This window comes from Opisthocomus hoazin, chromosome 5 (genome assembly GCF_030867145.1).
Source record: "Opisthocomus hoazin isolate bOpiHoa1 chromosome 5, bOpiHoa1.hap1, whole genome shotgun sequence".
NCBI classification, from domain to species: domain Eukaryota; kingdom Metazoa; phylum Chordata; class Aves; order Opisthocomiformes; family Opisthocomidae; genus Opisthocomus; species Opisthocomus hoazin.
Window position 1 is genome coordinate 67,132,265 of NC_134418.1, and position 21,075 is coordinate 67,153,339.

Genomic DNA, 21,075 nt, shown 5'->3' on the forward strand with positions numbered 1-21,075 from the left:
AAGATATTGTACGTATAAAGAAAAAAGATCAAATAAACGCCCCAGTGCACGCTTCTTGTTCTATGAGCTTTAGTGTGTGTGGGGGAGGGGAGTGTCTATTTACGTTATTGCACATCTTTGGCAGTTAATTAATAACCAAATTCTTCTTTATAAACATAAGCCTCTAAACTGCTACTGCTCCATCGGCCCACATGGACACAGGAAGCCAGAGAAGCTTTTCTGAACAATTTCAAATGATTAAATTTTCAGGAAGCCTGATTCAGCACCAAAGCCACAAAATTCTTGCTCTCACTGATTTTTAGTAAGACTTAGATGAAGCCCTTAGTCTTTATTATCAGCTTTCATGACATTAACCGTTGAACTTGGCCTATGTTTGCCCGCTTGCCATCCACTCGAATTCCCTATGATTTGTATGTAGAGTAGTTGGCAGGCTCCTGAGATTTATTTTTTTATGTGTTTCAGACAAACAGATAATACACTGTAGAAGTTAATGTTATTAGGCACACTCCTGATTCTGACAAGAAAGCTATGATATCCTTCACTGGAACATGTAATCATAGTAACCTACTAGCAAAGACTTTGTCATTAATAAGGAATCTGCTTTTTCAGCGTGGCGATGCTCCACCTTTATGATGGTTAAGAAACTTGGCGCGTGCGTTAATTTGGCATGCCTATTATTTCTCTTCACTCAAAATACAAAATATAAAAACTGGGTCAGAAATACTAAATTGCGTTGTATGACAGTATCTCTTGCTATGTTACTTGAAAAACATTGGTAATTCTTGAAATAAAACTTTAGGCAAATATTATATTTTTCTATAGATGAGGAAGAAAGTGAGACTTTCCAAAGCTCACTCTTTGGAGATATCTAGCACAGTTAAATAGCTCTAGGCAATAAAAGAAGCAGGAAGAATAAGGAGTGCAGGGAAGGGATCCATGCAAAATATTATGGTCTCCTTTTTATCCCTTAAAAAAGAAGGGAAGTTGCAGAAACAGTTAGTTTTGTGCTTCTGCAAGCCACTAACATTCTTGTATTCCCATCTTTTTGTCCTTGTGTTTTGGCTGGTTCTGGGATGGATTATTCCATTGAGGCATTTCAGGAGCTTTCAATAGAAGAAAGATGCACATCCAACAGAAGTTAGTAAAAACATACTCCAGCAGTTCTATGATTGTAATCATACTGGCACCACAAAACAATCCAAGCTGGCCACCTACATCAGCTGTAATAGAAGGAAATAAACATATGTCATCCTAAGCATTTGGTTTAGTCTAGCAAGCAAACAAAGTTCTGCCGGATTCAAGTGTTAAATACATTCATTATACACAATCTATCACTTTAAGAAAACAGAATTAATATTCTTAAGAATGTTTATTGGAGAAGACTAATGTGTTTCTTAAAATTCTAAGCAAAGCAAGTACAACACAACACATCCTACTGTGAAACAGATACTTAAAATACTTCCTAATTCTATGCCTTTCTAACTGTTCTCTTGCTTCTCCTTCCCAAAATCTCCCTCTCCCCTTCAAATCCTGTGAACTTCACTGTTCTTGCAATCCTGCGTGTGATATAGCCATAAACTAGTGCCAAACTTAATTCTTACTCTCAGCTGCTGTCCATACTGCAGGTTGTTTAATGGGATGGCAGGAGATAGTATCAAAAATGAGCATGAGGCAGACATGATTAATACCATTATAATGTAAAAGGGGTTGCTTTTTCTTTAGAAGCCCACATGGCCTATGACTCAGGAGGGGGGAGAGTAACAAACCTGTTAATAATTTTTAATTAAAAATCAGCAACAAATAAATATTAAACTTTCACATACCAAGCAACTCAGATATAGTCAAGGCCTTCTGCTGCTGTGTTATTTTGTAGCTCAGATCATGATATTTAATGTCAATACACACAAGGTTCTGCCTAATGACAAATACATACAGTATTACTTGAGACAATTAGGAGTGCTGTTCATTTTTTACCAACATCTGTCAACATGGACTGAGTTCAGAGAGAGTGATGGTGTCTTTTAAAGAACAGCCACATGACAGTTACCAAAATGAGTTAGGTGACCAACATAAAAAAAATAAAGAAGTTTCCTAATAACAACAGTTATAACGGGAGCTTATCAGAGGAGTAGATCTTCAGGCTATGTTGGAAAAGTAACTCTAGGTCTGTCTGTGAGACTGACTCGTACTTCTTAAGGATCGCAGAGATAAGAGTGAGCAGAAGTGTCGAGCATCCTGACCTACAGTGGTTACCGTGCTCGGAGGTGTAGTCTACCACTCTTATTTATGTGCAACTGCGTATTTAATTGTGTGTACTTCAATGAACATGTTTCTGCAGAAGAGCCCTTGTCCTGTACTCAGGTGTTTAGTTCTATCCTCTGCTTACCTAATTATATTTATGCCTGCTGCATAGTGGAAGAGTAGGTAAATCGCAGTTGGAGCAAGACCTGTGGAATGACTCAGTGTGAATAAAGAGCTGATCTTTATGATACTGTGTCTACAGAAGGATTCTGCTTAACTCCTAGATAGAATATAAACATAACAGTTATGGAATAAAACAGACACAAAAAATGATGGCACACGTAATGTTGTGACCTTTAAAAATAAAAGTAGTAATTATTCTTCAGAACTTTGAACAGTTACAGATTTTTTTGCTTGACAATGATAATGAGCTGTTTAAGAATATTCACTGAAAATAAAGTATTTGATGTACAAAATGATCACTTCTATCTCTTTAGGTTAGAATTCTAAAATTCAGGTAGCACCGAGTAATAAAAAAAATCTTCTCATGGCTTCTGTTAATAAGACTTCCTACCATTGTCATGGAGTTGCTAGCAGAACTATCCAATAAATATTTAACTTTTCCCTTCTTACATCTTCAGAAATCAGTAGATCTCTACATTTTATAGTTCAGAATATGTACTCATTAATACGTGGGAAGGATTCCTATTGGGTAAAGCTTGGTAACAGGGGAATGTTCTGTATTTTCACTTGCTTAATTGAATAATTGCTGGGTTGCGCATGACATTTACAGACAATAAAATAATCAACAAAGATAAAACATCCTTAAAGCATTAATGTCTTTTGCATATAATGACAGGTTTAATTTTCATAATCTTCATTGGGGACAGACTTTTTAATAGGGCCTGTAGCTGTAGGACAAGGTGTAATGGTTTTAAATTAAAAGAGGGTATATTCAGACTAGATATAAGAAAGAAATTTTTTTATGGTGAGGGTGGTGAAACACTGGAGTGGGTTGTCCAGAGAGGTGGTAGATGCCCCATCCCTAGAAACAGTCCAGATAAGGTTGGATGGGGCTCTGAACAGTCTGGTCTAGTTGAAGACATCCCTGCTAACTGCAGGGGAGTTGGATTAGATGGCCTTGAAAGGTCCCTTCCAACTCCAACTATTCTGTGATTTGTGCAGTTCCTGCTCATTTGCAGACTGATGGCTTCAAGAGTGAGAAAACTGATGTCACTGAAACAATGAAATACTCACAGATATTTCATTAGCCAAATTTTCTACAGTTCTTTATAAACATTTTGAAGTTGTGGATACTATGAGTTCATGTAACACCTGTCTTAATAGTTATTTGTATTGCTAACATCTACATCTGTGAGTGATTCAGTCTATGACACTGTATTAAATGCTCTTTGACAACTAGACTCTATCCTTCCAGCAAAAAAATCTGTAAATAATTCTGGGTTTGGATATATAAAGCTTGTGTTTGCAAGGAAATCTGGCATCAATTTATTATTAAATTTCAACAGTAAGACATGTGCTCTATTAACACACAAGCATATGTGATACCTCTTCTATAAAAGTATGCAGATTATGTCAGTTCAGCACTACTACTGAGTGACACAGCTCTACGCATAACATAAGTTCTAACACTATTTCCTGGATAAAATGTGTAGTCAATACTGTTGAGACATGTTCACACTAGAAGGCCCCCTCTTTGGGCATAGACCTACTTACTTTTTCTGTGTAGTCTTTTCAGTCACACAGAGGGAGCCGTGCTATTTCATTCTTCTACTACCTCATGAGAATTAATATGGTAACAAATATGTTCTAAATAACTTTTATAATGTAAACAATATTAGTGAATTCTACTAACAACAATAAAGATTAATAAACTTGTGGCATTACGGCTACAATAAAACCTAGCTCTTAAGTGCTATGAAACTTCCTTAGGGAATGGGTTGAGAGAAAGGAGAACAACTTTATATAGTATCTATTTAGGTTGTTCATTGACTTCAGCTGTGAAGGGGTGAAGGTTTGTCTTCTCTATTGGATGGACTGCTTAAGTGGATTGTGGATAGGTTTGATAACTCTGCCCTTTCTTTATTCTTAATTGCAGAAGAGATCAAAAAACTTTATTATAAGAGATCAATGACAGAAGGAAATTGAGAACATTACTTTTTAATCGTAGTATCTATTGCATGACACCCACAAGTCTTGGACATATCTAAGTATTTTATATGTATATATGAAATATGTATAAATCTTAACCAGTTTTGTCTAAAACATTATTTTATCTCACAGACAACATTATTCATACCACACATAAAAGTATATTTTTAAAAGGTCACATTTACATCTTACACTCTGTTAGCACACTTAGAAGTAATTGATCGTTTCTTTATTAGACAAGGTATTAAACATGATTACCTAATGTATTCTGGGCTTTTGTTCAGGTTTGCAGAAAAGTATTTTATGGCTTTTTCTCCTCCAAAACTTGAATATGTGACAGTGGTAGGATAATCTGTTTCTTCACATGGGGCAGGGCAGGTGGAATTGTGAGTTCCTACTGTACATAATCCTTTTATCTCTATATCATCTGAAATTTTAGGAGAAAGAGTTTGCACAATGTTTCTGAAAAAGCATATGGTTTTCAGACTGTTTTTTAAACTTACACAATTGCTTTTAACCCATATATTTATCAAAGTCAGATTCTTACCAGTTTTGAAGGAACAAATAAGTATTTGTAACTGACATTTGGGAAAGTGGTGCACAGTATGGATTGAGATTTTTTTTGGTCACTTTTTCCAAAGAAATTCAGCACCTGTAAGTCTTTCCGCCTTCATTAGGACTTTATGTGCTTATTATTTCTCATCTGTAGTTAAACAGTAGCACAACAGACTTTCAATGTCCTGTGCTAGCTTTCTGATTACATACTTAAGTGTATAACCTTTGGTCTTGCTGCTTGCCTAGCACCTTTCAATGCACAGAAACAGCTTCCAGAGCAACACCAATTCTAGTTTACTATCATCTGATAACTACAGAAAAATCTTGGTAAGCTAAATTCACTTTCCTTAACCTCTGTCTGCCATTTGATAATTACATTTATAGACAGCTAAGAGGGTTTAGGGACGGCTTTGTTTCTTCAAATACCAAAGAGAAGTCACAAAATTCTGCAGGTCGGGCTGCTCACAAAAGTGGGGAGAAACAGAAGGAAATCATAGAGATCTAGGAAAGTTGGAGGAAATTCATGTAGAAGAAAAATGGTAAGGCATAAATACTTCCTGAAGCGTGAACCATCACCCAAAGCCATCTGGTACCCTGAGGTGAGCGACATAGCCTCCTGCTTGTGATGATCTATTTGCCCTGGTGTGGTGGTGGCTGTTGTGTCTGTTCCCTCTGCGCATCGGCTTTTCGCTTTTGCAGACCACAGGGGAGGTGATCATCTCAGCCTGTTAACTGATGATTTGAGGCACCCTCCAGGGATGCTAGGGTTGTGGATTTCATTCTGGATAGCCAGCCTTTAAAGTTCCTAAAAGAAATGCTCTTGCCAATGGTAGGTCCCGCAGATACTGAATCAGTGTGCTGTTGTTTGAGCCTTTGTTATCAGGTGTCTAACCTCTCCTGCACTGTAAAAGGAGACTTGGCACTTAACTTGGGGTCCTGGGGACCAGACACATCAAGCCAGACATCATACATGGTTCACCATGTACAGCGCTGTGATCCCAGTTCCTTCGGGGGTCCAGCTCTGAACCCTGTCCACCCTCGATAGGATTTAGGGGTCATTTTTGTTTATTGCACAGTGGTTTCTTTGAAACTTGGTCACAGAATATCCATTAAGTAAAATAATATGCATATTTCCACCATGATAGGCTATCAAAGATCATGACCATATAAGAATGTGAACTTAGTGGAATTTATTTTGAAAAAGGCACAGGAAAAAGAAATAGTCATTGTTCATAGTAATAGATATTGCATGCATGTTGCATACACCTAATCAAAACACACATAAACCCCCGCACAGGCTCCCCAAAACTTGTTAGTCTACTTGATATCTTAGTCACTCGGTCCTTTGGAAAGGGAAAGTCATGGTACATAGCAGAATCTAAACCAATTAAAAAGGAAGCTTTCTAAAGTTCATGAGAAGTTGCTTCTCAGATTACCGTTTGCCGTATTTTCCAGAAAGTCTTTGTAGCAACTTCCAAATTTCCTATCTACTGTGTGCAGATTATATGCTTATGGAAACAAATTGCATTTGGAGCACTTTGAAAACATATGACCCACTTTACTTTTGAAACAAACTTTAAAGTCCAGTGATTTTTGAATTATATTTGCTATCATTTAGCAAACCTGTAATTACTGTGCTGTTCACTCTTCTGTCGTAAACAAAAAGAACACAACATTGGAGCTAGAAGGATGATACCATGAAGATGCAAAAGTGCAAGCCAGAAGCTTGATAACTGAAAACAGATTAATTTACCATTCTTCCATTTTGAATGATTTCTGATTACAAAAATGAATTCTTATTTTTTTTAATTGGCATCTGTTTGATGGTCTGTCTTGTCTCTATTTTCAGAATATTAAATGAACTGGGATGTACTCCAGTGCTGCTTTCGGTATCTTAATTGATAAATATTGTCTACTATTTGGAATTGGCTTAGAAAATATGAAGTTATTACTTACAGACTGCAGGATAAACACAATTGTAAAACTTCAGCAAATCACATTCTGTTCCATTTCCTTAAAAATAAACAACAAACTTCAGGAACTTAAATTAGCAATCTAAGCTATAGCTCTATTTGTACTAAACTGAAATGTAAGATCATCAAAGTGTGCTCACCACTTCATGCTTATCATCACACCACTGAGAAAGCAAGCCAGTTGGGCACAGCGCGGTTACCAACACTGAAAGGGGCACATAGTGAAAAGAGACAGCAGCTGAGAGGCTTGCTCTTGGAGCGAATCTCTTTGTTATGTGTGCCGGCAAGAGCTGCCTTTAAGCTTGTGTCTCACTCTTCATGTTAGCTTGCTAAGGCCAGGAATTTCTGGTTTTGCTAGTGGAAATGAAAAAACAAAGCAGGTAGATGGAATATATGATTACACCCCACAAGCTTCAGCAAAAGTTTTGGGCTTCATGCGAGAGTTGCTCTGAGATCTGAGGGGTGATGTAGCACCCTGAGCTAACAGGAAAATTTTCAGATTTCAGATGGCCTCAGTTACACCTCAATTTATTTCCTTGCATGGAAATATTACTTAGCCTTTTAGCACATGGTCAAGCAAGGCGTTGCCCTCCTTTGTCTAATTGCCGGTGGATAAAGCACTCACCCTGGGTATGGGAGACCTAGACTTAATTTCCATCTCAAACCCCTCTCCACAAGAGTTTCTAGGAGATTGCCAACCTCCTTTCCGAAAGGTTGTTAAACGAACAGGCTGGAGATTGCTCAATGGGTGTCTCCTAGTGAAAACATTGTACTTTTCTTGGGCATATTTAAAAATACATTGAGTCAGAAAGTGCAGGCATGACAGGGGCTTTCTTGCGCACTGCTTGTGGAAACAAGAACTGAGAGAGCAGAACTTTGGGTTCCAGCTCTCGCTTCAGAGAGAGACAACAGTGTTATCATTACTTTTAATGCTGAAAAGGTGCGAGGGGTTAGAGTGGTCAGGGCTTAGAGTTACTGCTTTGCATTTTTAGAGTGATTAAGATACCTGGATTCTCAAGGGGAGTATTACAGCTTACGCCTGTGCTCAGCATTTCAGGCTCATTAGATGGCACTATGCAGCCTTTTGGCTTCTGCAGAGCCCTCTTCTGGTCCAAACTCTTTCCAGGGTTCATGTAGGGGAGCTCAGTTTCTGTCTTCAGGCAATGAGTTCTGCTGTGGCTGCTAAACACCTGCAAAGCAGGTTTTCTGCAGTATATGTGAAAACCTGTAACTTTTTATGGATTTAGTTTCAGCTGTTTAGGAAGTCACATTGAAGACTACAGACGTCTCACAGCCTTGAAACATATTTTTCTATTTCAGGATTTTTGGTCTGTATCCTAAGAATTGCCATTGACCAGATGCTAAGGGTAGAGCTGACCAAATATATTGCTTTTTTCTTCTGAATTAAAAAACCGAAAAATCTAATGCATATAATTTTACTTAATCCCAGCTGTAGTTATCCCTCAAGCGTGTGCCCCATCTCCTTTGCTGTTCAATGAGCAAGTGTTCAATAACATCCTAGAGAGATGATCCTTAAATACAGTGTATGCTATTATGACATTCCTGAGAAATACCTGGAAGAATGAATGGCAAACAGCCACACCAGTCCTGTATGTACCGGGCTTTGCATTCCTGCAAACATCCATTAGTGCTATAAATCTTGTGGTACTGAAGCTTTATGTCAGGCTTGCACTCTCCCCATGGGTATTCTTGGATAATTGACTGTAGGGTAATAATAACAGAAGATATAATCTTTTTGTCTGTGTTTTAAATTTAGACGTTATTTTCTCACATTTTAAAGTGATAAAGGAAGCCTGTTGAAGACAGAAGCAGTAACATCATGATTTAGTTGGAGGCAATTACAGTGTGTGCTTTTGGGATTATAAAATCATCTCCTCTCATCATGAGCAAAAGTAAGACCTGATCAGACAGCCTAGCGCAGAAGGGTAGTCCACTCCACTTGGATTCCACGAGGAATCCAAGACAACATTAAAAGTAACAGACTGTGTTGATGGAGAGCTGCTGTGGTGTCCTTCTATATATCAGTGAGACTGTAAGATGTTTGAAAAGAAAGGTTGACTTTGGTCTTCATAATCTGTTTTTACTAATGATATTCAGCCTCCCCCCAGCAGTAATACTGTTTAGATTGTTTGTATCTGGAGGTGAAATGTTATTTTTAGGAGTCACTTTGGCTAGATTAATATTTTAACTTCCAAAATGTCTAATACATTGTCATGCTTCAGAAGAGAATTAGAGACAGTAAAGACCAATATTTCCACTTGATCGACAAAGTCCTTACCTTCAGCTGGCGCATTGCGACCTGTGCATGCATTCCGACTGGTGTTAGTAAACCTAAACCATCAAAGCGTGGAAGCTCTTTGGGTGAATGGATTACAAAAGTTATACCAGCATCAGTATAACCAAGAGCAGGTTCATCAGTGAATTGTTCCTGATACAAAAAGAATAATTTAAAATAGGTTTGGCTTTGCTTACCCTCTGAAGCTTTAGCTCAGTTTAAAATGGTACTATGCTTTCTTTTATCTGGTCTTGTATCTCTAGTTACATTTTTGGCAGTTTACAGAAAAGTGTAGAAGCAAACTGATTTGAATTTCCTTTGTTGATTACCTCTGTGGGTTTCCTTCCAGTTACTATAAACTTTCAGGTTTTTTATTTGTTCTGTCATCTCCCAATTTCAAAAGCAAGAAGGCATAGATGAACCTTTACTCATAACTCGGATAGACCTTCCTTTTACTTGCAACTCCCCATCACATTTCAGCAGACTTTCCATCACTCTCTCCAGAACCTGTCACTCCTGTCTCATAATTCCTAGAGGAAAAAAAGTGCTTCTCTAATGCATTTATCACTCCAGATTTTAGTTTTCTTCCCCGATCTCACTAGGTGATATTCCCTGAGTTTTCTGGGTTTTCTTGGTCAAAGACAATTTTAATAAGGTCAGAGACTATTTACAGTGCGAAGACCAGATCTTAGCTGGTAGTAAGCACTTGTAGCTACTGCTACTGCAACTAAAATCCAGTACTACATAGAAACTGGCACCATATGACCTTCCCTACTATGCCTTTTATTAAAATGAAATTATTTTATTCTGAAATGCTTGCATAAAATTAAATTATTGCTCTGATGGTGTGTTTCAATTCTAGGTAATTGTGTATATATACATGTGTACGCTCACTCACAACTTTCAGAACCTTTTAGCTGAGACCAGAGTCAACACTACTTCTGATTTTTCAAATCTGCATTAGATCCTTCCGTTAAAATACCCTCCCACTCATCGATAGTCTTGATACAGAATTTGGTGCATGAAATTCTGAAGGTCTGTGTAAAACCAACCAAACAAAAAACCAGCCCCCAAACAAGACAGCTCTACTCATCTGTAAGTTATTATATGATTAGTTGTTTATAATCATTAGGATAGCTGTACCTGTTGGACATCGAAAAGTAAATGTAAGCCTCTTCCAGACAAGCTCACTCTTCTTGCTGGAAGATCATTATGATTAAAAGTAAAGCAATTTCCATATTCAGTGAAAACATGTTCAAAATCCTTCAATAAAGGAAAATAGGGAAGAACGATCACTTGAAGTTTCATTAGTGAGTCACAATGCAAGAGATGGACGACTGGTTGTTGGGTTTTCTTCCCCAAAGGTGGGGCTAAAGATTACAATCAGAAAAGTGGTAATTGATGGAAATATTCAATAGGATTTCATCCCTTTCTCTAGAAAATGAAGTTTAAAGGAGAAATTTCACGTTGGTTATTAATACCTATGAACTCAGAAACATTTAATGAGGTCGTCTTGGTTTTCTACACCTATTACATTCTATAGAAATTCAAAACCAACTTGTTTAATTTTTCCAGTAAATGTTTAGTCAAGACTGTTTCAAAACTAAATTTTGTTACTTATGAAAGTACAATATTTGCATTTTTTTCCCAAAGCTATCTCATCATTTAACTGAAAACATTTGCTAGTATGACTGCATCTCATTGCTTTCGTTTTAGTTATTAGCACTAGTGTCTTTCAGTTAAAAGAGCTCCCCAATGTTTAATTTTAGAAGGTATTGCATATCTAAAGGTAAGATTTGTTTGAAAGAATGTAGGCCTGACTTTTCTGTTCGTGTTTTCTATTTAAGTCGGGAATTGCTCTATGGAGGAATCAACATAAAAATGCAACTATCATATTCTATGGCTGTTGTCCAAAATTCCCAAAGATGGGCTATTTTAATCTGATTATTTAAAATTCCTGTGGGCTCTGTATATAGTTACCCTGTCTGTCTTATACTTTTGACCTCAAGAACAAAACTATGCAATCATGTCCTGCAAAAAACTCTATTCAAACTGACCTTCATTATAGGCCATTTATGGAGAAGGTTGTTAGATACAGCCTGGAGGTATGACAGCTTTCAAAGGCTGCTATCTATGCAGAAGTGGTACTAGGCAGAGAGCATTCAGGCTGAAATCCCATTTTACAGCTCAGGGAGTCCAGCAGTCTGTCTCTGCAGTCAGTGGGAGAAGCAGGGTGCTCAGAGTGATTTAGAGCAGGACTTTTTATCTCCATTGGTTGACTGTAAAGGGAAAATGGGGAATAGCTGGCAAAAGTAGATGTCTCAAGCTGAGTGGTAAGGATATATGCCCTACCCCTTCATGCTACGGTTTTAATAAAATAAACGTATTTACCTGGGGGTAACATGGCTTTCCAAAAAATTCACATTCTATCAATGTGCTGCTGTTCAGATAAAACCCATTTTTCCTTGTAAACTCTTTGATGCTGAAGTTCTGGTTCCCAAGAAGGAAATCATTTAGCTCTTGAGAATATTTATCTTCCATAGGAAATTTTGGGAGAGCTCCATAAACCATGTTCCAAATGAAAAAAATGATTTTGAGGTTGCTTACTGCGTGAGCTTGAAACCTGTCAATGGGAAGGAGAAAGAATTGTTTGGAGTTCTGGAGAGTTATAGGACTGATCTCAAGGCTGCTCTTGCCAAATCTGTTGCACGATTTGTTGTCTGCTCACAAACTATCAGTGATTCTTGCCCACCACGTTGCACTTTGATCTTTGCAACATGAATAAACAATATAGTCCCCAATTCTATGGAAGTATTTTCCATACCTGAAAACAGAAAATGGACACCTTCCCAGGGCTATTCTGGTCAGTTGTGTTAGAAACATTTCTATTTTGTGTGGTTGTTTATAAAAAACAAAGAGAGCAGATTAGCCACCTGCGTAAACCAACCACCAGATTCACAGAAGCAATGACAAGCTGCACAATTGCATTTACATGTGGGAGACTGGCTGGGAGGAGCTGTTCCTTTCAAAAAAGATGTCTTCTATAATTTAGAAAATTTATTTCTATGTGCAATAATCTCCTGCACCTGCTTTACTAAGGCACTACACCCCAGAGTACAGACAATCTACCTTCTCATGAGCTCTATGGCTGGTGACACAGGGGTGTAAAACAAGGGTGGTCCTTACTCCTAGAATCCACTTGGAAATCTCGAACACATTGGTGGTGGACGTGCTTTCCTCATGTACAGCACTGAAGTCCTTGAAGTAAAGTAAGGGTTCACAGAACAGTTATAAGTTTGAAAAGAGAATAAAACCAAATGAAACTGCAATAACATGTTCTTTCAAAATGCCATTTTCTGTAATCCTATTTTAAAAACATATCACTGTAGTTGTATAATAGATCTTAATACCCAAACTTAAGGAAGATTGGTAGGAACAACTCTTCACATCTGAATTTGAGTCAGAAGACAAAAAGAAGTGTAGATCTGTACCTCTGTCAAGCCAACAAAATAACTGGTTACTAAAAACAGGAGAGAAGGATAAGCACAGCATGAACAACAGATGGATGTGGCAGCAAACTGTCGCTTAGGCAGACAACTGCCTGCTCAGTGGCTGACTATTCACTTACAATGTGCTGCAGCTATAGTTAGAAGGAGTGAGAGATTTTGGTAATACACGGCCTGCTGTGATCAAGAGGGACTTCTACATGCAGTGCACGTTGCACAGTATAACCCGGGGTGGCTCTATGCAGGGCGATGCAATAGGCGCAGCAAGGCAGATATTTGAGACTTGTGCTTCTGGCCGATTCTGCCAGCAAAGGTAGAAGATAAGAAAACTTACAATTCTTGAGGAAAAAATCTGGGTGAACTTTCTGTATTTCTAGAACCGTTCCTAAATTACATTTTTGCTTTAAAAATGGGGCTGTAGGTTTATTACATTATTTTCAAAGTGACTGCATCTGAATCTTAGCCATTAGCTTGAAATGTAGAAATCTGTAGTGAAGTTCCTGCTTAGATACACGACTTCCAAAAAAACCCCACTGCTTACCTCCTGCAGATCCCACTAACATCAGCTGGAGCTGTAAAGGCTGAGCACCTCTAAAAAAAAAAATTATCTGCTTTGCCTAGAATTTCTACAATTCTTTGAGGTTTCTATTTGAATCTATTTGCAAATCTTGTCTTTTATTTTTAACTTGGATATGACTGATGACTGTCCCTTAGTTACGCTGTAGAAGCAACACTCAGAAGAACAGCACCAGAGAGATTTTTCTACTCCAACTTATACTTTGAAACTTAAAAATCTGTAGTGCAATCGTTCATCTGAAGGAGGGGAAAGACTGAAAAAACCCCAACTACCTCACTTCCTTGATTCTTCTATTTTCCTCATTTAAATTTTATGTGGTGGTGTGGAAGGCATGACCCTCAGAGCCATATTCCCCTTGTTTTATGTAATTTGTTCAAACAAGTTGTGGAATCTGGCTGCTTGATATTATTCAGATGAAGAGGTGTTGCCTCTCAAGAGTGAACAACAAACATAACTTTTACCTGTTCAAGTTGCAAAAAGTCACAGCAGGGAATTTGACATTTTCCATATACTGCACCACCACCGTGGTTGTGGTTGGCCAGCTGAAGTAGTAGATGAAGCGACTGCAGATTTGCCAGATAACAACGGCAAGACAGCCCACCACGACTAACAACCACAGCACTTTGCGAGTCTTGCTCCGTGTTTGGACAATATTTTGCACTCCATGAAATGAGGTGGATGAGGCAAACTCCTGATGATACTTCCTTCTGTCTTCCAGCAGTTTCTTTGTTAAGTACAATCGTATCTTTTTCAATATTCCTTAATAGTGAACACAGCAAACACACTTTAGTTTCAAATTAGCATTTAAATGGCACCTGAGAAAGGACAACCATGTAATTATGATACTGGAAAGCAATTGTAAAATTTCTCTCTAATTGTAAATTCTCTCTTTACGTAGTGAGCTTGCTTCTGAGCATGGTCTAGAGCTCTAGAGCCCTGGAAGAATTTTGTGCTCAGAGGTTAGCTCAGTGCTGCCTGAGAACAGATAATACCTTGCAATATTTTAAGCACGTACATTTTTAAGCACATTAATGTCAAATGATAGTTCCACTTCTATGGAAAAGGTTGGGTTTTGACATACTTTGGTGATCTAAAACAATGGATTGCTGTGAACCTACTGTAAAAAGCTAAGCAGCTGATTCTTACAGTAGTATCCCATTAAAGGCCTGGTCTTTGCTCTGAGAAATAAGGTAAAAGGAGAATGATACGGAATTATAAGAAAGGGAGTCTCACCCTTTTGTTGTTAAAATTTATGGATAAAACTTGAAAGTTTACAGGCTCAAAAGGAAATCTACTCTCTTTTCGTTAGGTTTGTACTGGTCTGATTCCATAATGTTGAAATAGGAATGTTTTTAGTTTTCATTTACCCCATGGTTTCTACAAACTGACATTTAAAAAAAAAAAGCCAACATTTAAATTTCTAAGGCTAAGAGCTATAACAGTAATGAATATAATCAATACCTGGAAGTGTAATTTTCTTATGCTTGTTGCTGAATGATCTTTTGAGCATGGATTTCAACAGAGTGTTCTCAAAACATCCAAATGAGGGAAACTTAATAGGACCTTTCCTGTATCTAGTCATAAATGGACCAGTGTCTTTGCAAAGTGCTTCGTTTACAGATTGTTATCTGCTACTTTATTCTGTCATTTCAAAAGTCCATAAGCACAGTAAATCAAAGAAAGTTTGTGAGGCAAAAATAATTAGGATCTGAAAATAAATTATTTGGATCAGTGTTTAACACCAATTAAATGCTTCTCTAATTACATTTTTTAACCAAAAAATAGATTGAATAGTGTGGCATGTGTTGTAGGAAGAGAATATACCCTTCGTAAGACTGATTTACTTGAGGCTATTACAGTTGGGCAAAGAAACAAAGAGCTGCAAGAGTCATCTGCCAAAGCTATCATGACCACATCAGCACTCTGGGATGTTGCTTTGGTCTCTGCTCAGTCTCTGGACTGTGATAATGAAATCCCAGGTGGTGCTGGATTTCAAAATGTTTCTGAAGGGAAAGCATTTACTTCATGTTGTTCTTTAAAGGTCTGTGTAAGAACCTTGATCAATATCGGTATAATTTACTGTGACCCCTTTTTATCATCCAACAGTATTCTGTTGGAAAACTGTTCAAAAGTTTCTCTCCTAGCTCTGGTGACTGTTGGGTCCCGCTGCAAAGCTGTTCAGCCACGTGTGCTTTTGTACATAGCTGTGGATTGGAGTGGAGTTCTGGGTTTGCTGCATCTGCGATAGGTGGCATCTGTAGGCCGCTCTCTCACCAGTGTACGTGCAGAGACAAGCATTTTGTGTGTTCCCAGTGTAACAGCAGAACAAAGTGCATTCCTGGCATGTGTCTGCATCTGCTGCCCATAGACTCTAGCACAAGACCACAAGCAGGTCAGACCCTTTTCTCCAGGGAGTGCACTGTGTGTGTTTATTCCTCCTGTCCACGCTGTGCTAGGTAAGAGACTGAGAGTGTATCCCTACATAAAAGTCCATTGCCAGCAAAAATCACTAGTTAGCTTAATCAGCAGAAGTGTAACTTATGATCTATGCAAATATGTAATTAAACAGTATTTCAGCTCTTGTGCGCAGCAAGTACAGTAAGTCTACATAATGTTTTATCTGATTGTGAAAGTTCTGCTGCTGGTGCGTAAGATTATCTAATATCGTACTACTGCTTTCATTCCTGTCTTTCACCAGAGGAATTAGCACTAATAGATGAGTGTCTTTAAGAATCCTTACTCTACTTTCAGATATCATTTCATGTAGGCACTAAAATAAAAAATATTTTTGTTAAAGATGTGAATAAAAACAATGTACAAGATCCAACGATTAATGGATAGATAAGTAAAAAAGCAAGGAGGTAACTAAATGAGAGGAATCCAGGTCCAGGAGCAAACCACATGTTTGGAGCCAAATGTAGAAGAAATGTAGAGCTACTAAGGTAGCTCATACGTTCAGGATGGGCTGTGGATGCTTTGCCTCAGGAAACACTGATTACTGGAGAATTTCCAAGAACCAGCATGATTAGTCAGATAAACCTGATTTTCCAGTCAATATTGTTAAAGGAGAAATGACTTCCCTGCATATATAACCAGGGATACATGGCCAAGGACATACTGTTTTGAGCTAATATAAAAACCTCAGAAATTCACATTGTCTTTAATGTTGACGCTGTAAGTTGAATGTAAAGGTTTTTTTGGCTTTTTTTTAAACTTTAGTCGGCAGGTAATTTTTCACAATCTAAAACTTTTTGTATAGAAAACTGATAGATAATAATAAGCCCTTTGATCTAGTGAGGAAAAAGATGGTAATATGACCAAGAAGGAAGAACTGGAAGTTAAGGTCTTGCATAGCAGAAATAAGGTATAACATTTTTATTTTTACATTTCTAATATTTAATTGTGATTGAATTCTCATTAATGAACATATTAAAAAATAACAACTTTTAGAAAGATAGCTCAGCTTTTGACAGACCTCTTAACTGGAAGGAGTTATTTTAGAATCATTAAGGTTGGAAAAGACCACTAAGATCATCAAGCCCAACCATCAACCCAACACCACCATGCCTACTACGTTATATGCAGCCCCTTTGCAAGGATTATTCAGTCTAGATAGATTTGTGATTACCTTTTTGCCTTAATCTGAAAAACATTAAAATATGTTATCATTCAGAGAAGTAATTGCCTGATTAAAACTGTGTTAGCTTTATTCTAAATGTATAAAGGACCAATAACTAGAGACTTTTTCTTACTTGTTCAGTGTACAGTTTTATTCTACAAGCTTTTTTCATCTCTCCCTTCTTCTTTGTATCTTGAAAATGCACACTGCTGCTATTTTTGTACAAGGTTACAAGAGAAAGGAAACAAATTTTCTCATTTTGGCTGTCGATCCTGAAAAAAACTACCAAAATGTAACTAAAACTCTTGGTAAAGCAGTCTAATATATGTAGGCACATACCTTTAGCATCCAGTTGAATGAATCTCCCAAGCTGGTCCATGAGGCTGTGCTTATTTCAGCAAGGAACGAATGGGTAAGTAGGCTGCCTTATCACTGGGATCATTGCTAGGTAATGGCTTTTATAGAAAACTAAATGGGAGGTGATACTTGATGACACATAACACTGGACAATTTACCTGCCAAGGTTGCTATGTTTTGCCTTTAATAACATGGTCTGCAATGTAAAAGAGATTAGCTTTATGACAGGATCAGATGTACGTATTTATATATATTTCAAGTACATTATACTAAAATAGTAGAAGTGCAGGCTTGTCTTGTGTGTTTCATCAACTTACAAATTACTTTCATAATTTTTCCTTTTACTTTAGAAAGACCAGTCATCTTTGCTGCTCGGAACTGAATAGATTCTCTTTAAGTAGATAAGGAGCCCTTCCTGGTCTGGAGGGCAATAAATGTATGCTGCTGGGTTCCCACCAGCAACAGCATGCACTTCATCCACACTTTGAATATCTGTCTTCATAACCATCTCCACTCCAGATTTCATGTCCTTGTGGGCTTTAGCAAAAATGAGCTGTTATTCCAGATAATTAACCCTGTGGGTGAGGATGAAAACACATGCGGAGTCAATTATTCTAGTAACTCCTTATGAGAAAGGACAGACACTGCTTTTGTCTGAGATGTGTGGTATGATCTTGTTTCAAATTTGTTTCAAGGAAAGAACTGAGCACCTAATGAAAGGCAATAGAAAATACTAGAAAATTCATGCCTGGGATGGGCTTGATTAATGCTTTAGGAAATAATAAAAAAAGCCCCTCCTTCACATTTCCTCTCTGATCTGCAGGGGGTGGGAATGGCTACTGCTTCTTTCATTCACTCCCTTGGTGATGTTGATCAATCCAGTTGATTGCCCACGGTGCTCTTGGGTTATCAGATGTGTCGGCTCGGCCCCACCGCGCCTCACCATCTAGTTGTTTGCCAACAGTTTTCTGGCCATATTGCTCAAGCTACGAGCTGCAAGGTAAAATGCTGAACTCCACTGAGTCGTTCCCACGTGCCAAGCAGAAGATTTCTGCCCTCAGCTTCTCGGAAACCCCTGCTCCGTTTGTCACTTTTGCCCCACCAATGAGGCTCTCTGCCTGCGCAAGCTTTGCACAGCACGCGCGTTCACTCAAGCAGCGAAGCACTTAACAGCACACTGGTTTTCAGCATCTGTATGTAACTCAGCCATACCTAATGCACTGCCAAGCAGTTGTTTGCAGATCCGTTGAGCCCTGTTAATGGAAACCACTCTAATTCACAGTACCCAGACAACGCCTCTTGTTTGAGTTGCTTGAGTTCTTAAAGAAAATTATGTTGGTCTTTTATACTGTTATGTGCATATGATTAATAAGTACAAACTGCAAGTTACTCTCTACACAGCAAATATGATTCATCTTACTGTTTTTTAAGAATAAAAAATTCTAGGAGTTGTTGTCTTACAAAGAGTCTTTATGCTTATCGAAAACTTTAGATGAACATGGCTTATGTTCTCTGGTTGTGTTTTACAAAAGAAATTAATTTATAACATTTTCTTACTTTTATGGTTGTTTTGCATTAATTCTTAAGCAAACACTTGGGGGCAAGAATCAACCATCTTTTATTCAGCTTTCCCAAATAGCTTGTGCAAATTGCTTTCTGATTACAAGCTGGTCACGGGGAGCTTGATTTAACCACTCTCTTCTTGCAGTGCGTATCTGGTTATCTAAACAGCACATTCCCTAATATTTCATGTAGTAAAGTTTAGGAAAACCAACTGATGACAGAGATGACATTTTTTGTACTCGTACATATTGTAAATTTTGTACTCAAAAACTTGTTTGAAGTCAGTTTCACTGCTGTTCATTTCTTCTCTTACAGTGATAAATTAAAAAAAAATGCTGCAGCCTGTGTAACTGCATAGCTGTGTGCTGAGACAAATAGATAATTTGTTTTTGATAAAGTTTTTCTTCATAGTCTAATTGCAGCAAAATGTCTTGCAAGAATTCTTATGGGCTGCTGAGAGAAAATAGATACATACACACACAAATATATATTCAGTGCATATTTAGCTTTCGTTGGATAATTTTTTCCCAGAAATTGTTGAAGTCTTTTCTTCCAAATTCTGTTTCATTGTATGAGGTTAAGTGCTTTATAGACATTTATGCTTCTTATAATGTTTTGCCTGCTCTCTTTTTTTAGCAAAACCCTCTCAAATATGATCTCCTTTTAAGACAGAACAAGTAATGCACTTGCTAATATAGAGGACTGCAAACACTTATATTCCATTCATACAAAAATATTGGTAAAAAAAAGGAACAACGGAGCAGGAAAAAAAAGAAGCAACCACCATCTGGACTGTTACAATGAATTGTCATTGCCATTTCATGACAAATGCTGGGATACGTGAAAAATGGTAACTAATTGTAAATGCAAGCATCTGTCTTGCTCCTTCCTCTGAAGCGAGTGTGCCAGTGGATTCAGCAATGGAGGGGCCCCGCAGAAAAACAGGCTCAAAGAGACTTTGAGGACTCATTGGGCCTGTCTCTCCGCATCGAGGCAGAATCAGCTGTGGCTGGAGAAATTACAAGCTCTCATCAGTGTTTTTTAGTGCTCTGCAGATATTAGAAATGTGTTTATTTTTTTGTTTTCTGATGTCTGTCTTAATTTGCCATAATTTAAACTGGTTACTCCTTTTCCCATCCCTCTGTATATAGAAAATTGTTTATTGTTCTTCCCTTTGAAGGAAAAATATTTATCACTTTCCCCCCCAGTCTTCTGCTGGTTATACAGGTCAAGCATAATTCTTTCCATCTCTGTTAATGGGCCATATTTTTTTACACCAGACGTTTCTTATTCTTGACATTCTCTTCTGAGCTCTTTCCAAGTAGTCTTCATCTTCCTGGAAGAGTGGTCCCCAGGACACAATACAACAGACACATCCTTTCTGATGTTGGGTGGAAAGTAGGGTTTCTACGCCATGTGGAAAATTTCCCATATAAAATTTGCTCTTTTCACAGTTTTTCCTTTTGTTGCTTAACGTGTTATTTTTTGATAGCTGAAATATCCAGATAATTTCTAAACAATTTCTTGTTTGCTAGTTTGGTTGCCACAGCTGAAGTTCAAAGAACTACACTTTGCATCACTGAAGCTGCACATAATTTATTTTTGGGCAGTAAGAAAATTTTGAATTCTAGCCCCCATCTGCCAGCATGCTAGTATACCTTCCAGGCTCTTCTCATTTATCAGTTTAAGAAGTGTGCCACCTATTCCGTCATCCAAGCCATTAATGGTAATACCTAATAGCAAATGGTTGTCAGCGTCTGTCCTCAACCAGCCCTTTGCCCTTGCTAGCCAGCTGTGCCACAGAGTAAACAGCAGCACAAATTGAGCCACGTGGAGGCACGGCAGTAGCCAGTGTCTCCAGATTTTTATTTCACTGTACCTGACATGTAACCAGGATTCGGGTGTCGAGGAGGAGAAAACCAACAGCCTTCCTATACTAAAGAACTGCACCTCTGTGGCCGCAAGGCATTGTAAGAGGGTAGGTTTGCCTTGGGCAAACTCTGTGGCATGTATTCGAGATTTGTTGTTTTTCCTAAGTTTATAGTTTTGGCTGACATTGATACATTTCATTGATAAAAGGAGGAAGTTTAGGCGCTAACAGTGAAAGAAGGTTTTCTCCATACTTGGGAAATAATTATCAGTTAGAACATGAGGAAGATAAGTTGTTCCTCTGGGATGATTTGGAGAGCAGGCTGCTTCACCATTGGAGTACAGCT

At 37.9% G+C, this 21,075-nt stretch overlaps 1 protein-coding gene across 1 annotated transcript; it reads right to left on the reverse strand.

Annotated features, from left to right (window-relative positions):
- Positions 1–1,020: 1,020 nt before the first annotated feature.
- ASIC5 (acid sensing ion channel subunit family member 5) lies at positions 1,021–17,361 on the reverse strand. The gene is made up of 10 exons (XM_009936934.2): positions 17,279–17,361; positions 13,782–14,079; positions 11,629–11,860; positions 10,381–10,500; positions 9,241–9,390; positions 8,516–8,663; positions 6,925–6,981; positions 4,672–4,840; positions 1,824–1,915; positions 1,021–1,220 (listed from the first exon to the last, which is right to left on the reverse strand). The coding sequence occupies exons 1-10, from the start codon at positions 17,316–17,318 to the stop codon at positions 1,021–1,023; spliced, it is 1,506 nt and encodes a 501-aa protein (XP_009935236.2). The 5' UTR covers positions 17,319–17,361.
- Positions 17,362–21,075: the final 3,714 nt, after the last annotated feature.